This window comes from Procambarus clarkii, chromosome 10, assembly GCF_040958095.1.
Source record: "Procambarus clarkii isolate CNS0578487 chromosome 10, FALCON_Pclarkii_2.0, whole genome shotgun sequence".
NCBI classification, from domain to species: Eukaryota; Metazoa; Arthropoda; class Malacostraca; order Decapoda; family Cambaridae; genus Procambarus; species Procambarus clarkii.
The window spans coordinates 36,878,238-36,901,027 of record NC_091159.1 but is presented as its reverse complement, the minus strand read 5'-3'; the positions used below and the strand labels follow the sequence as shown (position 1 = coordinate 36,901,027).

The following is a 22,790-nucleotide window of genomic DNA, read 5'->3' as shown; positions in this document are numbered from 1 at the left end:
TAATTTTTGTTTCCTATATTGCTCTTATCTTATATTTGCTCCAGTCTTTTGCCTTCCTGCTTCAGTGAGTTGGGGTCGTCATGATAATGATGGTTATACTGTATATTATTATTAATTATTAATTATCATTATCAATTATTATTATTAATTATTATTATTATTATTAATTATTATTATTATTAATTATTATTATTATTCATTTTTTATTATATACACATTTCACAAATAATTTGATTTATATAACAGCAAGATGATGTTGTCAATGTGCGTCGCTTGCTGAGAAGGTGCGCACGCCGTTTAGACCTTCAAATAGAGCGTGGTTGTAATGGACCCACAGGATGTCAGCGAGTTCCTCAAGAGTGCCTGCACCATGATGCTGTATACACCATTCTTCATTATCTTGTTGATGCTGCTTTTCTGAATCCAGAGGTATTAAAATAATTAATAATTTGTTTTTGGACTGTATAATTAAATTTATTAAATATTTTATGCAATGCTTCCAGCAATCTCATAATTTAAAGGCCCCTGCCTATGTAAATGCATGTATCTGTTCCATAAATTACAAAAGTAACAAAAATTTGTGTGCTATTAATAAGAGTTAATTTAATCCCTGCACTGCACACCTTTTAAAATGACATTCCCATTGTGCGCCAGAAATAAATTCTTCCAGATTTTTTTTTTCTTTTTATATTGTTAATTAGTACGCAGGAAGCATGAAAATCTAAGTAAAAATCTCTACCTCTTGTAGTTTAGCTGTAGTGGCCTGGAGAAGTTGCGTTTTTTTAGTAAATATGAAGCGAGTTGCCTCATTGGAATGACTTTGTTGATTTATTTTCAATGTTTCTCACTTTATTTATTTAGTTTTTTATTCACTCTAACAAGTTGTATCTGTGTTTAAAAGATGGTGTTCATTATGTATAACTTTGAAAATAAATAAATATATATATATATATATATATATATATATATATATATATATATATATATATATATATATGCGAACAAGCCTGAATGGTCCCCAGGACTATATGCGAATGAAAACTCACACCCCAGAAGTGACTCGAACCCATACTCCCAGAAGCAACGCAACTGGTAACTACAGGGCGCCTTAATCCGCTTGACCATCACGGCCGTCAAAAGGAAGTGATAGCCGAGGCTATTTGAGCCACTTCCCCGACGGCAACTCGGATGGTAATCTTGGGCATAGCATTTCACCAAATCACCTCATTCTTTGGGGCACACGTGAGGAACACAAATGCGAACAAGCCTGAATGGTCCCCAGGACTATATGCGAATGAAAACTCACACCCCAGAAGTGACTCGAACCCAATCTCCCAGAAGCAACGCAACTGGTAACTACAGGGCGCCTTAATCCGCTTGACCATCACGGCCGTCAAAAGGAAGTGATAGCCGAGGCTATTTGAGCCACTTCCCCGACGGCAACTCGGATGGTAATCTTGGGCATAGCATTTCACCAAATCACCTCATTCTTTGGGGCACACGTGAGGAACACAAATGCGAACAAGCCTGAATGGTCCCCAGGACTATATGCGAATGAAAACTCACACCCCAGAAGTGACTCGAACCCATACTCCCAGAAGCAACGCAACTGGTAACTACAGGGCGCCTTAATCCGCTTGACCATCACGGCCGTCAAAAGGAAGTGATAGCCGAGGCTATTTGAGCCACTTCCCCGACGGCAACTCGGATGGTAATCTTGGGCATAGCATTTCACCAAATCACCTCATTCTTTGGGGCACACGTGAGGAACACAAATGCGAACAAGCCTGAATGGTCCCCAGGACTATATGCGAATGAAAACTCACACCCCAGAAGTGACTCGAACCCATACTCCCAGAAGCAACGCAACTGGTAACTACAGGGCGCCTTAATCCGCTTGACCATCACGGCCGTCAAAAGGAAGTGATAGCCGAGGCTATTTGAGCCACTTCCCCGACGGCAACTCGGATGGTAATCTTGGGCATAGCATTTCACCAAATCACCTCATTCTTTGGGGCACACGTGAGGAACACAAATGCGAACAAGCCTGAATGGTCCCCAGGACTATATGCGAATGAAAACTCACACCCCAGAAGTGACTCGAACCCATACTCCCAGAAGCAACGCAACTGGTAACTACAGGGCGCCTTAATCCGCTTGACCATCACGGCCGTCAAAAGGAAGTGATAGCCGAGGCTATTTGAGCCACTTCCCCGACGGCAACTCGGATGGTAATCTTGGGCATAGCATTTCACCAAATCACCTCATTCTTTGGGGCACACGTGAGGAACACAAATGCGAACAAGCCTGAATGGTCCCCAGGACTATATGCGAATGAAAACTCACACCCCAGAAGTGACTCGAACCCATACTCCCAGAAGCAACGCAACTGGTAACTACAGGGCGCCTTAATCCGCTTGACCATCACGGCCGTCAAAAGGAAGTGATAGCCGAGGCTATTTGAGCCACTTCCCCGACGGCAACTCGGATGGTAATCTTGGGCATAGCATTTCACCAAATCACCTCATTCTTTGGGGCACACGTGAGGAACACAAATGCGAACAAGCCTGAATGGTCCCCAGGACTATATGCGAATGAAAACTCACACCCCAGAAGTGACTCGAACCCATACTCCCAGAAGCAACGCAACTGGTAACTACAGGGCGCCTTAATCCGCTTGACCATCACGGCCGTCAAAAGGAAGTGATAGCCGAGGCTATTTGAGCCACTTCCCCGACGGCAACTTCGGCTATCACTTCCTTTTGACGGCCGTGATGGTCAAGCGGATTAAGGCGCCCTGTAGTTACCAGTTGCGTTGCTTCTGGGAGTATGGGTTCGAGTCACTTCTGGGGTGTGAGTTTTCATTCGCATATAGTCCTGGGGACCATTCAGGCTTGTTCGCATTTGTGTTCCTCACGTGTGCCCCAAAGAATGAGGTGATTTGGTGAAATGCTATGCCCAAGATTACCATCCGAGTTGCCGTCGGGGAAGTGGCTCAAATAGCCTCGGCTATCACTTCCTTTTGAAGGCCGTGATGGTCAAGCGGATTAAGGCGCCCTGTAGTTACCAGTTGCGTTGCTTCTGGGAGTATGGGTTCGAGTCACTTCTGGGGTGTGAGTTTTCATTCGCATATAGTCCTGGGGACCATTCAGGCTTGTTCGCATTTGTGTTCCTCACGTGTGCCCCAAAGAATGAGGTGATTTGGTGAAATGCTATGCCCAAGATTACCATCCGAGTTGCCGTCGGGGAAGTGGCTCAAATAGCCTCGGCTATCACTTCCTTTTGACGGCCGTGATGGTCAAGCGGATTAAGGCGCCCTGTAGTTACCAGTTGCGTTGCTTCTGGGAGTATGGGTTCGAGTCACTTCTGGGGTGTGAGTTTTCATTCGCATATAGTCCTGGGGACCATTCAGGCTTGTTCGCATTTGTGTTCCTCACGTGTGCCCCAAAGAATGAGGTGATTTGGTGAAATGCTATGCCCAAGATTACCATCCGAGTTGCCGTCGGGGAAGTGGCTCAAATAGCCTCGGCTATCACTTCCTTTTGACGGCCGTGATGGTCAAGCGGATTAAGGCGCCCTGTAGTTACCAGTTGCGTTGCTTCTGGGAGTATGGGTTCGAGTCACTTCTGGGGTGTGAGTTTTCATTCGCATATAGTCCTGGGGACCATTCAGGCTTGTTCGCATTTGTGTTCCTCACGTGTGCCCCAAAGAATGAGGTGATTTGGTGAAATGCTATGCCCAAGATTACCATCCGAGTTGCCGTCGGGGAAGTGGCTCAAATAGCCTCGGCTATCACTTCCTTTTGACGGCCGTGATGGTCAAGCGGATTAAGGCGCCCTGTAGTTACCAGTTGCGTTGCTTCTGGGAGTATGGGTTCGAGTCACTTCTGGGGTGTGAGTTTTCATTCGCATATAGTCCTGGGGACCATTCAGGCTTGTTCGCATTTGTGTTCCTCACGTGTGCCCCAAAGAATGAGGTGATTTGGTGAAATGCTATGCCCAAGATTACCATCCGAGTTGCCGTCGGGGAAGTGGCTCAAATAGCCTCGGCTATCACTTCCTTTTGACGGCCGTGATGGTCAAGCGGATTAAGGCGCCCTGTAGTTACCAGTTGCGTTGCTTCTGGGAGTATGGGTTCGAGTCACTTCTGGGGTGTGAGTTTTCATTCGCATATAGTCCTGGGGACCATTCAGGCTTGTTCGCATTTGTGTTCCTCACGTGTGCCCCAAAGAATGAGGTGATTTGGTGAAATGCTATGCCCAAGATTACCATCCGAGTTGCCGTCGGGGAAGTGGCTCAAATAGCCTCGGCTATCACTTCCTTTTGACGGCCGTGATGGTCAAGCGGATTAAGGCGCCCTGTAGTTACCAGTTGCGTTGCTTCTGGGAGTATGGGTTCGAGTCACTTCTGGGGTGTGAGTTTTCATTCGCATATAGTCCTGGGGACCATTCAGGCTTGTTCGCATTTGTGTTCCTCACGTGTGCCCCAAAGAATGAGGTGATTTGGTGAAATGCTATGCCCAAGATTACCATCCGAGTTGCCGTCGGGGAAGTGGCTCAAATAGCCTCGGCTATCACTTCCTTTTGACGGCCGTGATGGTCAAGCGGATTAAGGCGCCCTGTAGTTACCAGTTGCGTTGCTTCTGGGAGTATGGGTTCGAGTCACTTCTGGGGTGTGAGTTTTCATTCATATATATATATATATATATATATATATATATATATATATATATGTCGTACCTAGTAGCCAGAACGCATTTCTCAGCCTACTATGCAAGGCCCGATTTGCCTAATAAGCCAAGTTTTCCTGAATTAATATATTTTCTCAAATTCTTTTCTTATGAAATGATAAAGCTACCCATTTCATTATGTATGAGGTCAATTTTTTTTTATTGGAGTTAAAATTAACGTAGATATATGACCGAACCTAACCAACCCTACCTAACCTAACCTATCCTATCTTTATAGGTTAGGTTAGGTTAGGTAGCCGAAAAAGTTAGGTTAGGTTAGGTTAGGTAGGTTAGGTAGTCGAAAAACAATTAATTCATAAAAACTTGGCTTATTAGGCAAATTGGGCCTTGCATAGTAGGCTGATAAGTGAGTTCTGGCTACTAGGTACGACATATATATATATATATATATATATATATATATATATATATATATATATATATATATATATATATATAAAACACACACACACACACACACACACACACACACACACACACACACACACACACACACACACACACGTTATATGACAAAGAGTGCTGGGAAGACGGGACACCACGAGCGTAGCTCTCATCCTGTAACTACACTTAGGTAATTACACACACACACACACACACACGAAAACTTAGCTTATTAGGCAAATCGGGCCTTGCATAATAGGTCGAGTACAACGTTCTAGCTACTAGGTACAACATATATATGTAAATATATAAAATATACAGTGGTACCTTCATTTACAAATTTGATACATTACTAGAGATGGCTTGTAACCCTAAAATTCGTAACCAGAAACAAATTTATTCTATAAGAAATAATGCAAATAGAATTAATCTGTTCCACACTCCCAAAAATATTAACTTCAAAATACATTTCGTACATAATAAACACACATATTTTGTACTATAGTATGTACAAGTTATAGCATACCTTTATCGATATACTCTTGTTGGCCTATGGAAGACAGTGAGGAGGAGGAGGGGGAGGGGAGGAAGAGGAGCGGCGTTGGTGTTTTTGGAAGAGAGGTATTGGGAGGCAGCGAGACCGTCCCCTGCTCACCTTAAATGCTTTCGAATCTGCATCACTGGTTCCAGATTTTCCTTTCACACATTTCACTGCCTCTGTTATGTGGCAGCCAGTCAGAACCATTCAGTTACAGTCACAACATGTCAGTCATGCATTCAGTCAAGACCAATCACAGACAGTCATAACCAAAGGCAGACAAGCATTCACAGTTGTATTAGCACAACCTGTCCTCTTAAAAAGAATGTCACTTTTGGCCGTTTGCCTGTATGGCCGAATATGGACGTAATTTAAAAATGAAAAATAAAATTAATATAAATTTGGGATTTTTTTTTCAACAATAGTAAGTTAAGGGACATCTGATAGGTTAGGTGGGCAGGAAATTCTCATAGAGTTTGAAAACGGTATGAAAAACGTTAATGGAAAGAATCCTTTTCTAAGCTTGCCGAATAAGCCAGACGACTCAAACAGAAAACGGAACAGTACGTCACTTTTGTGAGTCGATTTCATTTCAAATTACGTCCAAATTTGGCCATAGCGCGCATACCAGCGAAAAGTGACGTTATTTTTAAGAGGACGGGTTGATTAGCGACAGGTTAGGCATTTATGGTCAGTCTCGCATTTACAATCAATTAACCATTCACAGTCAATCAGGCATTCACAGTCAATCAGGCTTTCACAGTCAATCAGGCTTTCACAATCAGCCTTTCACAGTCAATCAGTCTTTCACAGTCACAACCAGTCAGTTAGTAAAAAATAAGAGTTTAATGACAAGCACTGAGGAAGTCTGTCTCCTGATCCATCAGCTGGTAGCAAAAAAAAAAAAAAAAACACCGTTTTAATACTGTCCATATGGCTGGGAGGGGTACAGCTGGGGGGCCCCGGGGTGGGGGATGAGGGGATGGAGGTAGCGGGGAGGGTGCAGGATGGTGGGGATGGAGGTAGCGGGGAGGGTGCAGGATGGGGGGGGGGATGGAGGTAGCGGGGAGGGTGCAGGAGGTGGGTGGGGGATAATGGTAGTGGGGAGGGGTGGGGGGATGTGTGGGGGATGGAGGTAGTGGGAAGTGTGACCAGCTCTGCCAACCATCTCACTACTGCCTGCCTGCACACTGACACCTGCCTGACCACTGCTGCCTGCCAATCCACCTACTTTGCCACCTGCCCCTCCACCATCCATCAATCCAGTGCCCCTCCACCATCCATCCATCCAGTGCCCCGCTGCCATCCATCCATTCAGTCCCTCTCCACCATCCATGCATCCAGTCCCCCTCCACTATCCATCTATCCAGTCCTTCTCCACTATCTATTTATCCAGTCCCCCCCCCACTATCCATCCATCCAGTCCCCACCCCACCATTCATCCATTCATCCAGTCTCCTCACCATCTATCCATCCAGTCCCCTCATCATCCATCCATTCAGTTCCCCTCACCATCCATCCATCCACATCCCTCCACCATCAATCCATCCATCCATCCAGATCCCTCCACCATCCATCCATCCATTTCCCCTAACCATCCATCCAGTCTCCCTCACCATCCATCCATCCATCTAGTCCCCATCACCATCGATCCAGTTCTCCTCACCATCCATCCAGTTCTCCTCACCATCCATCCATCCATCCAGTTCCCCTCACCATTTATCCAGTCCCCCCCCACCATCCATCCAGTTCTCCCCACCATCCATCCATCCAGTTCCCCCTCACCATCTATCCATACATCCAGTTCCCTCCACCATCCATCCATCCAGTTCCCTCCACCATCCATCCATCCAGTTCCCTCCACCATCCATCCAGTTCCTTCCACCATCCATCCAGTTCCATCCATCCATCCATCCATCCAGTTCCATCCATCCATCCATCCAGTTCCTTCCATCCATCCATCCAGTTCCTTCCATCCATCCATCCATCCAGTTCCCTCCATCCATCCATCCAGTTCCCCCCACCATCCATCCATCCAGTCCCCTCACCATCCAGTCCCCCCTCACCATCCAGTCCCCCCTCACCATCCAGTCCCCCCTCATCATCCAGTCCCCCTCATCATCCAGTTCCCCTCATCATCCAGTCCCCCTCATCATCCAGTCCCCCTCATCATCCAGTCCCCCTCATCATCCAGTCCCCTCACCATCCAGTCCCCCCTCACCATCCAGTCCCCCCTCATCATCCAGTCCCCCTCATCATCCAGTCCCCCTCACCATCCAGTCCCCCTCACCATCCAGTCCCCCTCATCATCCAGTCCCCTCACTATCCATTCACCCAGTCATTTCAACATCCATCCTGTTGTCCTCCCAAATACAATATTCAAGTGCAATCGTCACTAGGTGGGAGACACTGGTAAACTCTGTGTGCCTCGTTCCACCCCTCACCCATCAGAACAGAGCCATGCGCTCAATGGACCTGTACGTGTTTAAACAAATTCCGAGAACAGAGGTAAACAATGGGTACCAAATCAAATTTTTCAAACAAATTGAGTAAGAGAACCGAAGAATACGAGAACTGGGGCATACGAGAACCGAGGTTCCAATTGTGTGTTTCATTGAATATGACTGCATATTCTGTATTGATAATTTTCTTGTTTAGGGCTTCTATCCCTCTGACTAGTGCTCTTGCATCTTGATTTAATTGGAAGAGGATTTCTCCAAAAGTCATCTTCATTCAAGGTGAAGAAAAAGTAATAAATAACTGTAGAATGTATTACACATATTATATATTTACACAACGTTTTGAACCTACATGGTACATTCTCAAGTGATGGGACAGTACAGGGCATATTGGATTTATACCATTAGGGAGGTTAGGTGCAGACAAATACAAATAGGTGAAGAGTAAGGCATAAAACTGTGAAGAATAAGGCGAAAAAAGAGTACGAAGCACATACAAAGATTAATAATGTGTATTGAGCGTGGCATGTTCAACAATGTCTTCTATGTTGGCATCTTTGCCTTCTGGTCTTGTTCTTACTCTCAGGGTGGGTAGAGTGAATAGAGTATATATGAATAGAGTAAGTACTGTGTGTGTGTAATTACCTAAATGTAGTTACAGGATGAGAGCTATGCTCGTGGTGTCCCATCTTCCCAGCACTCTTGTCATATAACGCTTTGAAACTACTGACGGTCTTGGCCTCCACCACCTTCTCCCCTAACTTGTTCCAACCGTCTACCACTCTGTTTGTGAAAGTGAATTTTCTTATATTTCTTCGGCATCTGTGTTTAGCTAGTTTAAATCTATGACCTCTTGTTCTTAAAGTTCCAGGTCTCAGGAAATCTTCCCTATCGATTTTATCAATTCCTGTTACTATTTTGTATGTAGTGATCATGTCAACTCTTTTTCTTCTGTCATCTAGTGTTGGCATATTTAATGCCTCTAACCTCTCCTTGTAGCTCTTGCCCTTCAGTTCTGGTAGCCACTTAGTAGCATGTCTCTGCACCTTTTCCAGTTTGTTGATGTGCTTTTTAAAATATGGGCACCACACAACCGCTGCATATTCTAGCTTTGGCCTAACAAAAGTCGTGAACAATTTCTTTAGTATTTCACCATCCAAGTATTTAAAAGCAATTCTGAAGTTAGAAAACATTGCATAGGCTCCTCGCACAATATTGTTTATGTGGTCCTCAGGTGACAGTTTTCTATCTAGAACCACCCCTAGATCTCTTTCTTTATCAGAATTTGTGTGTGTGTGTGTGTGTGTGTATATATATAATATTTATTTATTTATTTTATACATAAAATGGTACCTCTTAATGTACAGTGGTACCTTCGGAGCTGGTGTCATCTGTGTGGCACGGTGATCGCTCTGTTTGTCGGCCGGCTTCTTGTAAGGGGAGCTGGTCCTTTTGCGGTTCACCCCATTGACAAGGCGATGGTGGGTGGGGGAGGGGGAAGCTCGCGCTGTTTGCTCACCCTTGGTCCTATGATTCGTGGTTTTTTTGGGTTGTGTCGTCTGGCCTATGGTGGCGTTGGATGGCTTCTCCTCCTTCGGGAGGGTTCTGGACTGGCGGGGCAGGCTGCTGCTTCCTGCGCTTCATCAGGTTATCTCAGAATGGGTGCGCTTGGGTGTGGTCGAAACGGCCCTGTCCTTCAGGTGGGTTCCCGCCTGTTTCCAGTGCCGAAACGAGACTGTGCGGATCTGAGGTTCATTCTGGACTTGTCCCCTCTGAACCCCTGGATTCCTTGCCCCTTCTTTCGAAGGACCACTCTGTCTCGGGTCCTGTTTCTTTTCGAGCCGGGTGCCTGGATGGTGTCCCTGGATCTCAAGGAAGCGTATTGGCACGTTCATATTCGTACGGGGTTCAGAGACTAGTTAGGTTTCGTGGTGGGGCGTTAGGCTTACCACTTTCGTTGCCTTCCTTTTGGCTTGAATCTGGCACGCATCTTATCAGGATTGTTTTGGTGTTTTGACCCGTCTGTGTCTGCTGCTGTGTTTGCTACGGGTTTGGGTCCTGGCCTACCTTGATGACTGGCTGGTATGGGCTCCCAGTCAGTCTGCTTGTCTGCTCGCCAGGGGTGTGGTTCTTTCCCAGCTTGCCGGGTTCAGGTTCCTGGTGAACTGGAGGAAGTCCCATCTGGTTCTGTCCCAAGTTTGGCCCTGGTTGGGTCGTGTTTGAGACTCTGACCACTTCCATGTCTCCCCCTCTGGAGGCGTTGCTGCAGCTGCGGTCCTGCCTTCAGCTATTTATGGGGGGTCCTGGGTCAGTTGTGTGGGGGGTCTGAACTTCGCAGTGATGGTCAACCCGCTGGGTCGGGATCTTCTTCGGCGTCTGTTCTAGTTCCTTCGGGAACACGGGAGTTTCCTTCGGGAACGCAGGGGTTTCTGCACTTTTGGTCCTGGTAATCGGTTTGTGCGGTTGCAGCCTTCTCCTTCTTTTCTGGCGGAGAATGCTTTGGAATGCAGAGAATCTGGTTGCTTTCCAGACAAGTCCTTGGGTCATTGATGCTTGATTGGTCAGGCCGGGGGGTGCATTGTGTGTTGTGTCTGGTTCCGGCTGTTTGCCGTTACTTGTGTGCCTCGGCTTCTGTGGCCAGGGATGCATTTTAGGTTGATTCAGTTTCCCACGTTCTCTGTACCCGGGCTCGTTTCTCCCAGGTTGTCCGCAGGGCTATTAAATCTAGCTAGCCTGTGGTCTGTCCTTGTGCCCATGACATTGGGAAGTTTGCTGCTTTTGCTGCAGTATTTGGCAACATGTCCTGGTCTGATATTCGGGTGCAGGGATTTTGGAGATCGAACAGAGTCCTAGCCGCCCGATATTTGGTTAACATTCCTGCTCCTGGGTGTTCATGTGTTGCTTTGGGTTACAGGTTGCAGCCAGTTGTCTCAACTTTGCATTGAAGAATTTGTGGTGGCCACCTCCCAAGTAAGTCCCTCTTTTCCTTATCTTTGGTTCTAGGGACCTGAAGGGGCTCCCCACAGAAAGCCATCGTTGAATGTAATAAAACGCCATTTTCTGGGTGAGCTCCGGAGGTTTCCTGGCCACCCTTCCTCCGGTCTGCTGTTTTTTCTTTGTTTGATGCTTAGCTTCCGAACTGGAGTGCTGGGTAGCTGGCGTGGGAAGGGGAGGGCTGCAATGACGAGTGGTGCAGCAGTGGAGAGTGATGTTTGCTTGTTTCCTTGGAGGGAGTTTTACCACTCTCTTTTTGGTCTTTATTTGTAATTTTCTTATCATGTGGAGTTTGTTTTGTTATGCCTACCTTTCTGGGTGCTTAACCCCGGTCAGTGGCAGATGAGGAAAACCCCCAACCACAGGGGGTGTTTTCCAGTGCCATTGCTCCCTGCAACCTCTCTGAGGGGGGCCAGATTCTAGCTCGTGGTCCCCGGTAGGTCGAACTCCTTAAACTAATGCCCCGGTCTAATATATCACACATTAGCCCGATAGCTCCAGGGAGCCTCCGGGACTCACCCAGAAAATGGCATTTCATTACATTCATCGCTGTTTTTGTTTTGTTTTATTCAAGTTTGTCCAAATCTAATTCTGATTTCATGTCATGCACAAAATGTTTGTATTGTCTGTGAATATATTCATTCAATTACTCACTACCTCTGGCAAATGATTTATATAAATCAGGACCATATTTGGGGCCAGTATTAATCCTTATGGGAGCTCACTAATGGCTTACTCTATGCTCAGACTTCCTCATATCACTGTTCTCATTTTTCTTTCAGACAAGAAGTCGCCCATCCATTTTGGTAATATGCCCATTTTAATTCCTACTTTTTTCAATTTCCAAATTAGTCTTTTGTGAGGAACTCTTACCAAACTATTTTTTCTGGGCAGACTCACTCGGTAATTTCCCTTAACTCGCATAAAGGCAAATTTTAGACTCACCAGACACCTGTGACAGTCTAGACCCATTAGAGATAAGGGCATTTGCAAACTCCTCTTTTCCCCTTTATGGGGCAGAGTATATGGGAACTGGAAATCAAGCTTGTAACAAGGTAAACTGTTCAAACATATTGAAAGGAGGTCACAAAACACACAACCTCCACCCAAAAAATGTTTACCAATTACTGAACTGCTTAAAGAAAACTGACAACTATCCAACCAGCCCATTAACCATCACCTCCGTAACCACTCATTGGGCGCATGAGAACTACCTCACCCGCCTGGTGCCAGAAGGGACACATAACTTGCTATTATGTGGAAATCACTTTGATTATCTTGGATAAGTGTTTAGCTAGTGGCACCTCTTACATGATGCCACTAGCCAAGATCTTTCATCACCAGAGTTGTCTTTTCTGAGGTTATTGACTCCTCTGCAAAGATTCTTCTCATGTCAACCATATCCTAGGTAGTGTTTGGAACTTTGAACTTGGAGACCTGCTGAGTGGGAGGGTAGTACTGTAGTTTGTCTCAGTACTAGATAGATCTCTGTTCTCCATGTGCTTCCAGTCCCAGAGAGATAGAGCAAGGATAAGAGATAGCGCAAGGATATTAGCAAGGGCCTTTGTCTCCTTTGTCTCTGGAGGATAGAGCGCATTACAGGGACCTGGCATGGCTAGTCTGCCCAATGCCAGTTGACATGTTGAGGGAAGCTACTGAGGTGATGTCCAGAAAGGGATGTTTCATCACACTGTGCTCTATTTGATCCCTCCATTAAATACTTTTTTCAGTATGCATGAATAGCAATACATTTCTTGTGCAACTGTGTATGGTAACTGCACTTTTTTTACTTCCATAATATCTTATTGCTTGACTCATTGAGGTCTTTGTGCAGTTTTATATGTGTTTGTTTTGGGAAATTTCATCATTTGTCAAGTTTTGCTGCATATTGCATGCTCTTAATACAGTATATTATCTGTTGGATTTGAAGAAGTTAACTTGATTCAAAACCAGGTATCTAGGGCCAATTTCCTCGCTTCACATTTCTAGTGTAATTGTTTCCAGAGTTCATATGCAAGCTGTCAAAAGCTTTCATCATATACATGTTGTATGTAGTTAGCATTGATAAATCAGTCAGATTAAAACATATTTCATAAACTGCTTAAACCCTGTTATCATGTGACACTCGTCCACCAAATACTTGTCTGTTCTAGTCTTGAATGGTGTGCGGTTTATAATCATTTTTCCTTGGACCTAAGGTTTTCTTGTCATGATCACATCTCACCAGTGTGTGGTTGTTTTCATGATCACATCTCATCAGTGTGTGTGGTTGTTGCCATGATCACATCTCACCAGTGTGTATGGTTGTCATGATCACATCTCACCAGTGTGTATGGTTGTCATGATCACATCTCACCAGTGTGTATGGTTATCATCATGGTCACATTTTGCCTGCCCTTCCTTAAAACTACCTGGCCTCTAAACTTGCACAGAGTATCTCAACACTAGGACCATAATCTGGTGTATTCATATAGTTGAGGGCAATATTAGGATCTGATATTGAACCAAAACTGCAGAAAATCACCAAGAAAATATAGGGGAAGCAAGACTATGCTGTCTTGATTAAAGAGAGAAAAGATGGAAACAAAGGATAGGATAATTTGCCTAATGTCAACAATACATGCTGATTAAAAAAAAAAGAGATCCAGAGGACTTCTGTATAAAAAAAAAATTGTCACCTGAGGATCCCATAAAGAACATTGTGCGAGGAATGTATGCTACCCTTTCCAACTTTAGATTTACTTTTAAATTCATGGATTGCAAAACATTAAAGGAATTATTCACAACCCTTGTGAGACCAAAGTTGGAATATGCAGCAGCTGCATGGTGCCCATATTTCAAGAAGCATGTCATTAAACTAGAAAAGGTGCAAAGACATCAAACTAAATGACTTCCGAAACTGAAAAACAAGACCTGTGAGGGGCAGGTCTCTTCCTCGTCCATCCATCGAGTCATCACAAAGTGGGTGCGTTTGAGCGTCGTCAAAACGACATTCTTGCAAGTGGGTTTACAGCTTGTTTCCAATTCCAAAACGGTACTGTGCGGATCTTCGGTACATTCTAGACTTGTCTCGTCTGAATCGGTTGATTCTTGCCCCTCCTTTTGGAGGACCACGTTGTCCCAGGTTCATCTGTTACGTATCGGAAAATAAAAATGGAAGAAAAGAAGAAAGGTGTTGGAGGTAGAGAAGTAAAAAGGAGGTGTGAAGAAGAGTGGTCAGGAGAAAGGGAAAATATAGAATGAGAGGGAGAAAATTAGATCAAGGTAAGTAGAAGAGTAGTAAGTAAGAGTGCTAGAGTAGTAGAAAGATAGAAGTAGAAGAGTAGAAAGTTGCTACCACCATACATTCAAGCTGTTACTTATCTGAGAAAGAATGGAACTTGTCTGCACAACAATATTATCTGGTATGAATCATATACCCACTGTACGAATATAACTCATACAGTATAACCAAGAATTTTTAAGTCATAATCTTAAGCCAGAAAACTTCAGAGTGCTCTCCACTCTAACTTTCCCTATATAATATATCATAGAAAACCAAGATCTAAGGATCATACATAAAGGCAATTTAGAAAGTAAGTTAATCAATTATATATTTCCTATTAGATTTTCACTCGTATCGATATCATAATTCAACCATATCATTTGATGTTAAATGTCAACATTAATACACAATTTGAGTCACCACACAAGAATTTGAAAGCACCTATGGCTGACTGTTCCTGAGAATCACACAACTACTAAGTTGAAATCACAATATATATCACCTTACAAGCTCATTCACCAAAGTCTCTGAGACTAAGTTTGATTGAAAGGAGGGGGGGAGGGAACTATGGCTGACAGAGAGAGTCCCAACCCAACCTGGGGCAGGCCTATTCTGGCTGTGGGAACCCCTCTCGACAAGTGATCTATCTATCGCAATCCTGCTCAGTGTCACAAATGTACAGTTCCACGGGTATATATGGGGGAACCCGGGAGCCAAGCTCCACCTACCAGCAGATAGCCTCTGGGTATCTACCTGCCACCTAGACAGCGGCTTATCTGATGGAAACAACACAAGACACCCATCTGCAATTTTCAATTTAGCAGAAGCGAAGTCACCTGATGCGATCTGACCTCTACTCACCGTGAGAACATTAAATCTCTAAAGGTGTGACTTTATAATTGCTAAGGGCTGACAAACTGGGGACTCCAATATCCTGTATGACTTTACTCTTGTTTTATGTAAAATATTAAACAAAACACATTTATGGTGTTTTAGACCTCACATTTATGGGCCTCAAGGACACGTATTGGCACATCCCTATCCATCTGGGGTTCAGGAATTGGTTGGGTTTTGTGGTGGGGCACCAGGCATACCACTTTCGTTGTTTTCCGTTCAGCTTAAATCTGGCACCTCACGTTTTCACATGTTTGACTCGGGTTGTGGTGACCCATCTGCGTCTGCTAGGTTTTCGGGTTTGGGCCTACCTCGAAGACTGGTTGGTGTGGGCTCCCAGCCAGTCTGTTTGTCTGTTAGCCAGGGATTTGATTCTTTCCCAGCTTGTTGGGTTTGGGTTCCTGGTGAACTGGCACAAGTCCCAGATGGTTTCGTCCCAGGTTTGGACTTGGCTGGGCCTCGTGTGGGATTCTCGGACTGCATTCCCCCCCTCTCCCCCTTCCCCCCCTTTCCCCACCCTCTTGCTTTGTTTCCTCGTGTGAGACCCGGTTCTGCCTTCTGGGATCTTCCTGGCTTGCAATGACTGATCTTTTTGGGTCTTGGCACGTGTTGTGGCCGTGCTGGGACTTTGGGGTTTTGTTGTCAAGGTGGGCTTTTTGATGCAGTTTTGTGCCTTCTTCGCCTGGCTGGCGTGGTGCTCTCTGCCCACAGGTCGGCAGCTTGTAATTTTTTTTTCACGTGTATTTGTGTATGTACACCTGTGCATGTACATGTGTACACTGTATGTACTCACCTAGTTGTACTCACCTAGTTGTGTTTGCGGGGGTTGAGCTCTGGCTCTTTGGTCCCGCCTCTCAACCGTCAATCAACAGGTGTACAGATTCCTGAGCCTATCGGGCTCTGTCATATCTACACTTGAAACTGTGTATGGAGTGAGCCTCCACCACATCACCCCCTAATGCATTCCATTTGTCAACCACTCTGACACTAAAAAAGTTCTTTCTAATATCTCTGTGGCTCATTTGGGCACTCAGTTTCCACCTGTGTCCCCTTGTGCGTGTTCCCCTTGTGTTAAATAGACTGTCTTTGTCTACCCTATCAATCCCCTTCAGAATCTTGAATGTGGTGATCATGTCCCCCCTAACTCTTCTGTCTTCCAGCGAAGTGAGGTTTAATTCCCGTAGTCTCTCCTCGTAGCTCATACCTCTCAGCTCTATGTGTGTGCACATGTGTATGTGCATACGCACATGCGTGTCTGCACAGTCCCAAAATGGGACTGTGCAGACCTGCAGTTTGGATGATGTCCTTGGTCCTCAAGGACGTGTATTGGCGTGTCCCAATTCGTCTGGGGTTAAAGGACTGGCTCGGTTTTGTGGTGGGGCGTCTCAGTTACCGCTTTCTTTGTATCCTGTTTGGTTGAACCTGGCTCCTCACGTGTTCACACGTCTTACCCGGGTCATAGTGGCTCATCTGCATCTTTTAGGTGTTCAGGTGTTGGCTTACCTTGACGACTGGCTGCTTTGGGCTCCCAGTCGGTTGGCTTTCGGAGGGGTCCATTGGTGGTGGATTCGTTGTTGGTTCAGCCGGGGGTGCATTACTTACTGTGTCCGGTAGCGTCTCTGCACTGCTACCTGTGGGCCACTGGTTTTGTGTGGGTAGACGCGCTCTGGGTTTATCTAGTTTTCCTTGGTTCCCTGTTCCAGGACTCATGTTTCTCAGGGTGTCCACAGTGTCATAAGTCTAGCAAGTCTGCGGTCTACCCTCACACCCATGATGTTAGGAAGTATGCTGCTCTTTCGGCTGTCTTTGGCAATATATATTTATTTGGGATGATTTTCGGGCGAGGAGTTTTGGAGGTCGAACAGGACCCTGGCCGCCAGATATCTCGTGAACGTCCCAGTTCCTCAGCGGCTTTGTGTGTGGATTTGGGACGCCTGTCACGGCCGTCTGTTTCTTCCTTGTGGTGAGACCTGCAGTGCTACTGCCTTCCTGATAAGGCCATGTTTTTCCTTCTCTGTGGGTAGTTAGGTTCAGGGAGCCGATGGGGCTCCCTACAGAAAGCCAATGTTGAATGGAATGAAACACCAGTTTCTGGAAGAGCCCTGGTGGTTCTTGACACCCCTCCCTCCCTCCCTCCCTCCTTCCCTCTGGTCAGCAGCTTTCATCATTCAAGAACTGAATTGGTGGGTTGCAAGTTCTTGGGCCAGCTCCTCCTCCCCCCCAATGGGGGGGAGGGGGGGATGGCACTAGTGGGTGGGGGAATAGTTGGATGAAGTGTTGCTTGTTTTCTTTCTAGTTCTTTTGCTCTTTGGAAGATGTAGGTTGCAATTTTCAACCAGACTGGTCTGTTTTGGTTTGCCTACCTTTCTGGGTGCCTTCCTGGATCGATGGCAAGTATGACATACTTTAAATGTAAAGTGTTCATTGGTCCCTTCATTTTTCTTGAGGGGGTCCAGGTTCTGGCTCTCGTCCCCAGTAGGCAACAAGAATTCTGTGACTGATGACCCCAAATAGGATAGCACTATATCAGTGGGATAGCTTCAGGGAGCCTCTGGGGCTTACCCAGAAAATGGCATTTCATTACTTTCATCACTGATTTTATGTTGTAGATATACAGTACACCTATTTATAGAGTATGACACAAGAATTCCATGTACAGTATACCATAGCTTAGTTGAATGTAGAAGTAAATGGTCAGTAGTTAAGCACCAGCAATGCCCTTGTTCAAGGCACTCTGTAGTTTGCCAATTGGTTACAGGTACCAGACCCTGATCATCCACAACCTTTCAAGCACCCTGAGCCACATCATAAACACCAGAGGCAGCAGATCCAGCAACGTCTCAGTTTAACTGCTGTGTTTGTGCCCGTGGCTCGTAGCTCTGATGCACTTCCTTACTATGAAGCTTTGCAAAATCTTGATCTCACTGTAGATAATGTGACGGTAGTAGCAATGGACCTGGGTAGGTGTAAAGTTTATATTTTATTATACTGTATGTATTATTAAATTAAATTTTTGTCTTGTTTCTTATGATAGGTTACTTATACTGGGCTTTATTTCTAAATCTAAATATGGCTAGAGGAAGATGATATTTAAATGTGTTTATCTTACTAAATCAAGGTTAGGGTTTAATTTTGTAGCGTTGCTCTGTTTGTAGGTATCTCTCTCTGTAGTCAAGTAGTTTCTGCACAATAACTTGAGCTCTATATGGTACATAACAGTGAAGTTTTATTCATAATTTCATTACAGTGCACACAGTTAATGAACATTTGTACTGGCTCATCAGTAGTTTCTCAGGCACTGGTACCACAGAGCCTCGTGCCACATCCCTGTGATCAATGTGCTCCCGGTTTTCAGAAAATTGTTAGCATGTATATTTATGCCTCATTTCTTGCATGGACTCAGATTAACTGTTCACCTTGAATTGCACATGCATGGAGGGATCATCTCTAGATGTTGCCCCTGCCGAGCCAGTGTTTCTCGGGTGTGTTTTGGTGGCTGTCCCTGAGAGGGCAGCTTCTGGTAGAAAGGTGCCTCACTCTCAACAGTGTATGAGTCTTTGACTCCCCTATGAGGCTCTATGAATATGGGCAGTCTGAAATTTCATATAAGGGTTACACAGGTTGTTTGTTATACAGCATGCTGCTCACACCCTTAACAGCTATATGCGCTCCTATGCTGTCTTCAGTGTTTATACTGTAATATTTGGTGAGTAGTACCTGTGCCTGGTGTTCCTTGCTTGGTCTATTCTTCAGGACCTAGCAAGGCCTTTTCAGTTTCAGAGATTTTGTATTGAACATGCCCTTCGATTCTGCCATCACAAGGCTTGAGTTTGAAAGATGTGCCTCAGTTTGATGTATGCTGATGGCCATTCTTAATACCTCTGTCATGCTGCATTTTGGGTGGGAAAGCCCCATTTCACAAGATTTCCGTGGCATTTTTTTCACCTCCAGCCTATTCATGCTCCTCCTGAGCCATCTTGGTTTATGGACAAGATTTAGTTTTTTCTCTTTTCTCCTCAGTTTTCTTTTGCCCCATAGGTCCAAGACTGTTTCTTCAAGGATTTGTTTTTGTTGGCCCTTGCCTCCAGTTGTCGAGTTGGGGAGTTTTTGTGCTCTCCTCTGAAAGTAGGAATTTTGATCCCGGGGATCATTTACTTTGTTTACAGCAATCTCCTTCCTTTCTGGCTAAAAATGAGATGGCTGGTTTCTGGAGGGGGTCCTTTGGTGATTGATGCTTAGTTTGTTTGGCTCAGGAGGCATCATTTATTAGATCCAATTGCAGCCGTTCACTGTTACCTCTGTGCCACTAGTGGTGCACAGGGAAGTACTCTACAGATCCAATATCCTGAGAAAACTGCTTCACTACTGTGATTCATTCATCTTGGGGCTTCGCAGTCTCATTTTCTATGCTTTGTTTGCCTTACTGTTTGTATGTTTTGGTTTGTTCACCATTCTGATGGCCTTTTCTTGGTTTGAGTGATCTCAGATCCCCTGCAGCTTGCACCTCTTTAGAAAGGGCCAGGTTTTGGCCTCTGGTCCCCCAATAGGCTTTCAGTGACTTGCAAGGACCTGCCACGAATTGAATTGGGTAGAGCATGCCAGGTAGCAAGTCATCTTTAATAGAACTGATGTTTGATTTTAATGTATGAAAAATACTCAAAAGGTCACATTCACCATTTAAACGTGAAAAATATATATTAGATGGAGGGTATTCTTTTTTTTTTTTTGTAGAATGGATCATGTTTTAAAGCAAAAAAGTTTATAATGTCTTATATTGAACAATTGTTTGTTTTATGCTAAAATATTTAGATCTGTGCACTCACTGTTAATGACAATTATTTATTTTTCTCTTAACCAGGTCTAAAATACATTCTATTTGACAAGCTGTTAATGACGAATTCATTCCTACTGGGCATTGGTGCTGGCATTGTGGTGGTGTTGATGTGGTGCTACACTGGCTCACTCTTCGTCACTATAGTCGCCATCACCACAGTTGCCTCTTCTCTCATCATTGCATACTTCATGTACATCTTCATTTATGAGATAACTTTCTTCCCATATATGAATGTTTTAACTACTGTTATAGCAATAGGTAAGTTTAAAACATTTTTATTTTTTATTAAACAAGATTCTTTTCTAAGCTATTGCATTCAGTTGTGCCTTAACCACCGTGCTGCGCCGAGTTTATTGTGAAATTCCCCCAGTGCACATGAAATAAAGCGTTCCCAAAAAATTCTTTTTTCTTCGTAAAATGATAAATTCCCTTCCCTGAACATGTCTATGTAAAAAAAAATACCAAATTTCACTTACTTTGGTTGTGGGGACGTGGACAAGGTGCGCTGTGACGTCATCAGGGCCTGGTCACCCATGCGTGAATCGCCCAGACACTGTCGCGTGGGCCATTCAAGCACCAGGTGTTCCACAAATATATTTTCAATTATTTGTTTTATGTATTTCCAATGTGGTTTTATTTGTTTTTTTATCGTATATGATGCATATTTGTGTTCTTTACAATATGTATACAGTAGAATGTTCATAATGTTCCATGGAACTGTGATACATGTGTCAGTAATGTGTCCACAATAAATGTTTATTGTTGCAATATTACCTGTTAAAAATTCACTAAAATTACAATATGTACAGTTTCACACACTTTTTACACAGTAACACACTGTATTACACACTCAGTACTTCTGAAGTGAGTAATAATCAACGAAATAGTCCATGGTACACAGCGCGACTTCGCTCTCAGTGCACCAGGTACAGATAAATTTTTGCTTCCTGTTTCTTCATTCTGTGTGCTTGCAAATAACGCACTCACGTACACCCTTGGCTTTAGTACTTGTAGGTTGTAGGTAGCCAAGCTTGTAAAGCATAAGGTAGTATTGAAAAGATTATAGGAAAAGATCAATTTGTAAGGTAATCTTGAAAAGATCGCTTTGTATGGTCCCACACAGGAAGAGATTCAGCTTGCCTCAAGGGGGCATGAGTTGGATTATTAAAAGTTGTTTTAGTGCAATCAAAATTTATTGACATTTTATATGTAAAAAGGGCTGCAACTGGTCCAAGTTTCAGCATCGCAGCCTAAATAGAGAGGGAGAAAAAAACAAAAACATATTTTACACTATTTTCAACATTTTCAATGCTACATTACAAACACAAGTGTCAACCGAAATCATTTCTATGATACTCAGCTATCACATTACTATATAATAAAGGTTTGGGAGTTATATTTCTATCCCAAATATATTTAGTGCAATAATACAAATTTTCAAAGTTCACCCAAAAAATTATGCAACAAAATGATGTTTATAAATATTTATAAAATCAATAAATGAACTTATGAAAAAACAAAACTGTGGTTTTTAGAGGCATAAACTCTACGTATAATATGCAAGTTTCATGTAAATTGAATAATAAATGAAAAAGTTATTCAACCATGTAGTTGCTAATTACTTACCTGTAGAAAATAAAGGGCAAAGTTCAGCCACCTATGGCTGAGGTTGATGTCGACCAATTTCATTAAAAATTGGCACCCTTGTAGATAGGCATGCCTTCAGTAAGGTGTGCAAGTTCCATGAAGTTCACATGATAACAAAAAAAAAAATTATTAAAAAAAAATTATTAAAAAAAAATTATTAAAAAAAATGTCCAGTAGTTTTATATTTACAATTATTTATGATGTAGTACCAAAATATAACACTAAAACATACTAACCTAATATAATTGGTCTGAAATATGGGTCCTTGTCAAGGTGGCACTGTATTGGCACTAGTAGGCACATGTCCCATAGCCAGGGTCAGCTTCCTCGGGCCTTTCTTGGCTTGGTGGTGCATGTCGTTGGTTTCTGCATCATCTTGTCCTTCATGTTGAAGTACCAGCACCATCAAGAGCGAGAACGTCTGGAGGAATGTCTGTGGCTGGGCGGCAGTGTGAGGTGGTGAGGCGGGCTGGTGTGTTGTGGGGTGGCAGACGGAGAAGCGAGGCCACCTCTATCTTCACTCAACAGAATGCAGTTTTGCGTCAATCTGGTTCTCTGCTCCTTCTTTACTTGGCTAGCGTATAAAGCTTTTGCTTATCGAGCTTTCGCCTTCTTCGACAATACTATAGAGCCATTGTGCAGTAGATACTACAAAAAGCGATTCACAGGAAGATTTGTGTGAGCGCGTCAATGCTAGAACCACCTGGCAAAGGGGAGCCAGCCGGCCGAGCGAACAGCACACTAGACACGTGATCCTGTGGTCCTGGGTTCAATCCCTGGCACCGGCGAGAAATGGTGGGCTGAGTTTCTTTCACCCTATGCCCCTGTTACCTAGCAGTAAATAGGTACCTGGGAGTTAGTCAGCTGTCACGGGCTGCTTCCTGGAGGTGGAGGCCTGGTCGAGGACCGGGCCGCGGGGACACTAAAGCCCCGAAATCAACTCAAGATAACCTCAAACGGCACTGTAATGAAACAGTGACGTTTCATTACAAGCAATTGGTAGAATCAGCCCTGGAAAAGCATGTG

At 44.2% G+C, this 22,790-nt stretch overlaps 1 protein-coding gene across 4 annotated transcripts in view; it reads left to right on the top strand.

Annotated features, from left to right (window-relative positions):
• The window catches only part of LOC123745278 (RND transporter family member dispatched), a 225,995-nt gene that overhangs the window by 170,162 nt on the left and 33,043 nt on the right, over nucleotides 1-22,790 (top strand). For 3 of the 4 annotated variants that reach the window (XM_069321864.1, XM_045725660.2, XM_069321866.1), the window contains exons 10-13: nucleotides 247-429; nucleotides 11,907-11,930; nucleotides 18,042-18,243; nucleotides 20,142-20,375. In XM_069321864.1, coding sequence (XP_069177965.1) covers nucleotides 247-429; nucleotides 11,907-11,930; nucleotides 18,042-18,243; nucleotides 20,142-20,375 — 643 coding nt within the window. The remainder of the gene's footprint in view (nucleotides 1-246; nucleotides 430-11,906; nucleotides 11,931-18,041; nucleotides 18,244-20,141; nucleotides 20,376-22,790) is intronic. The other variant, XM_069321865.1, reaches the window with a different exon arrangement.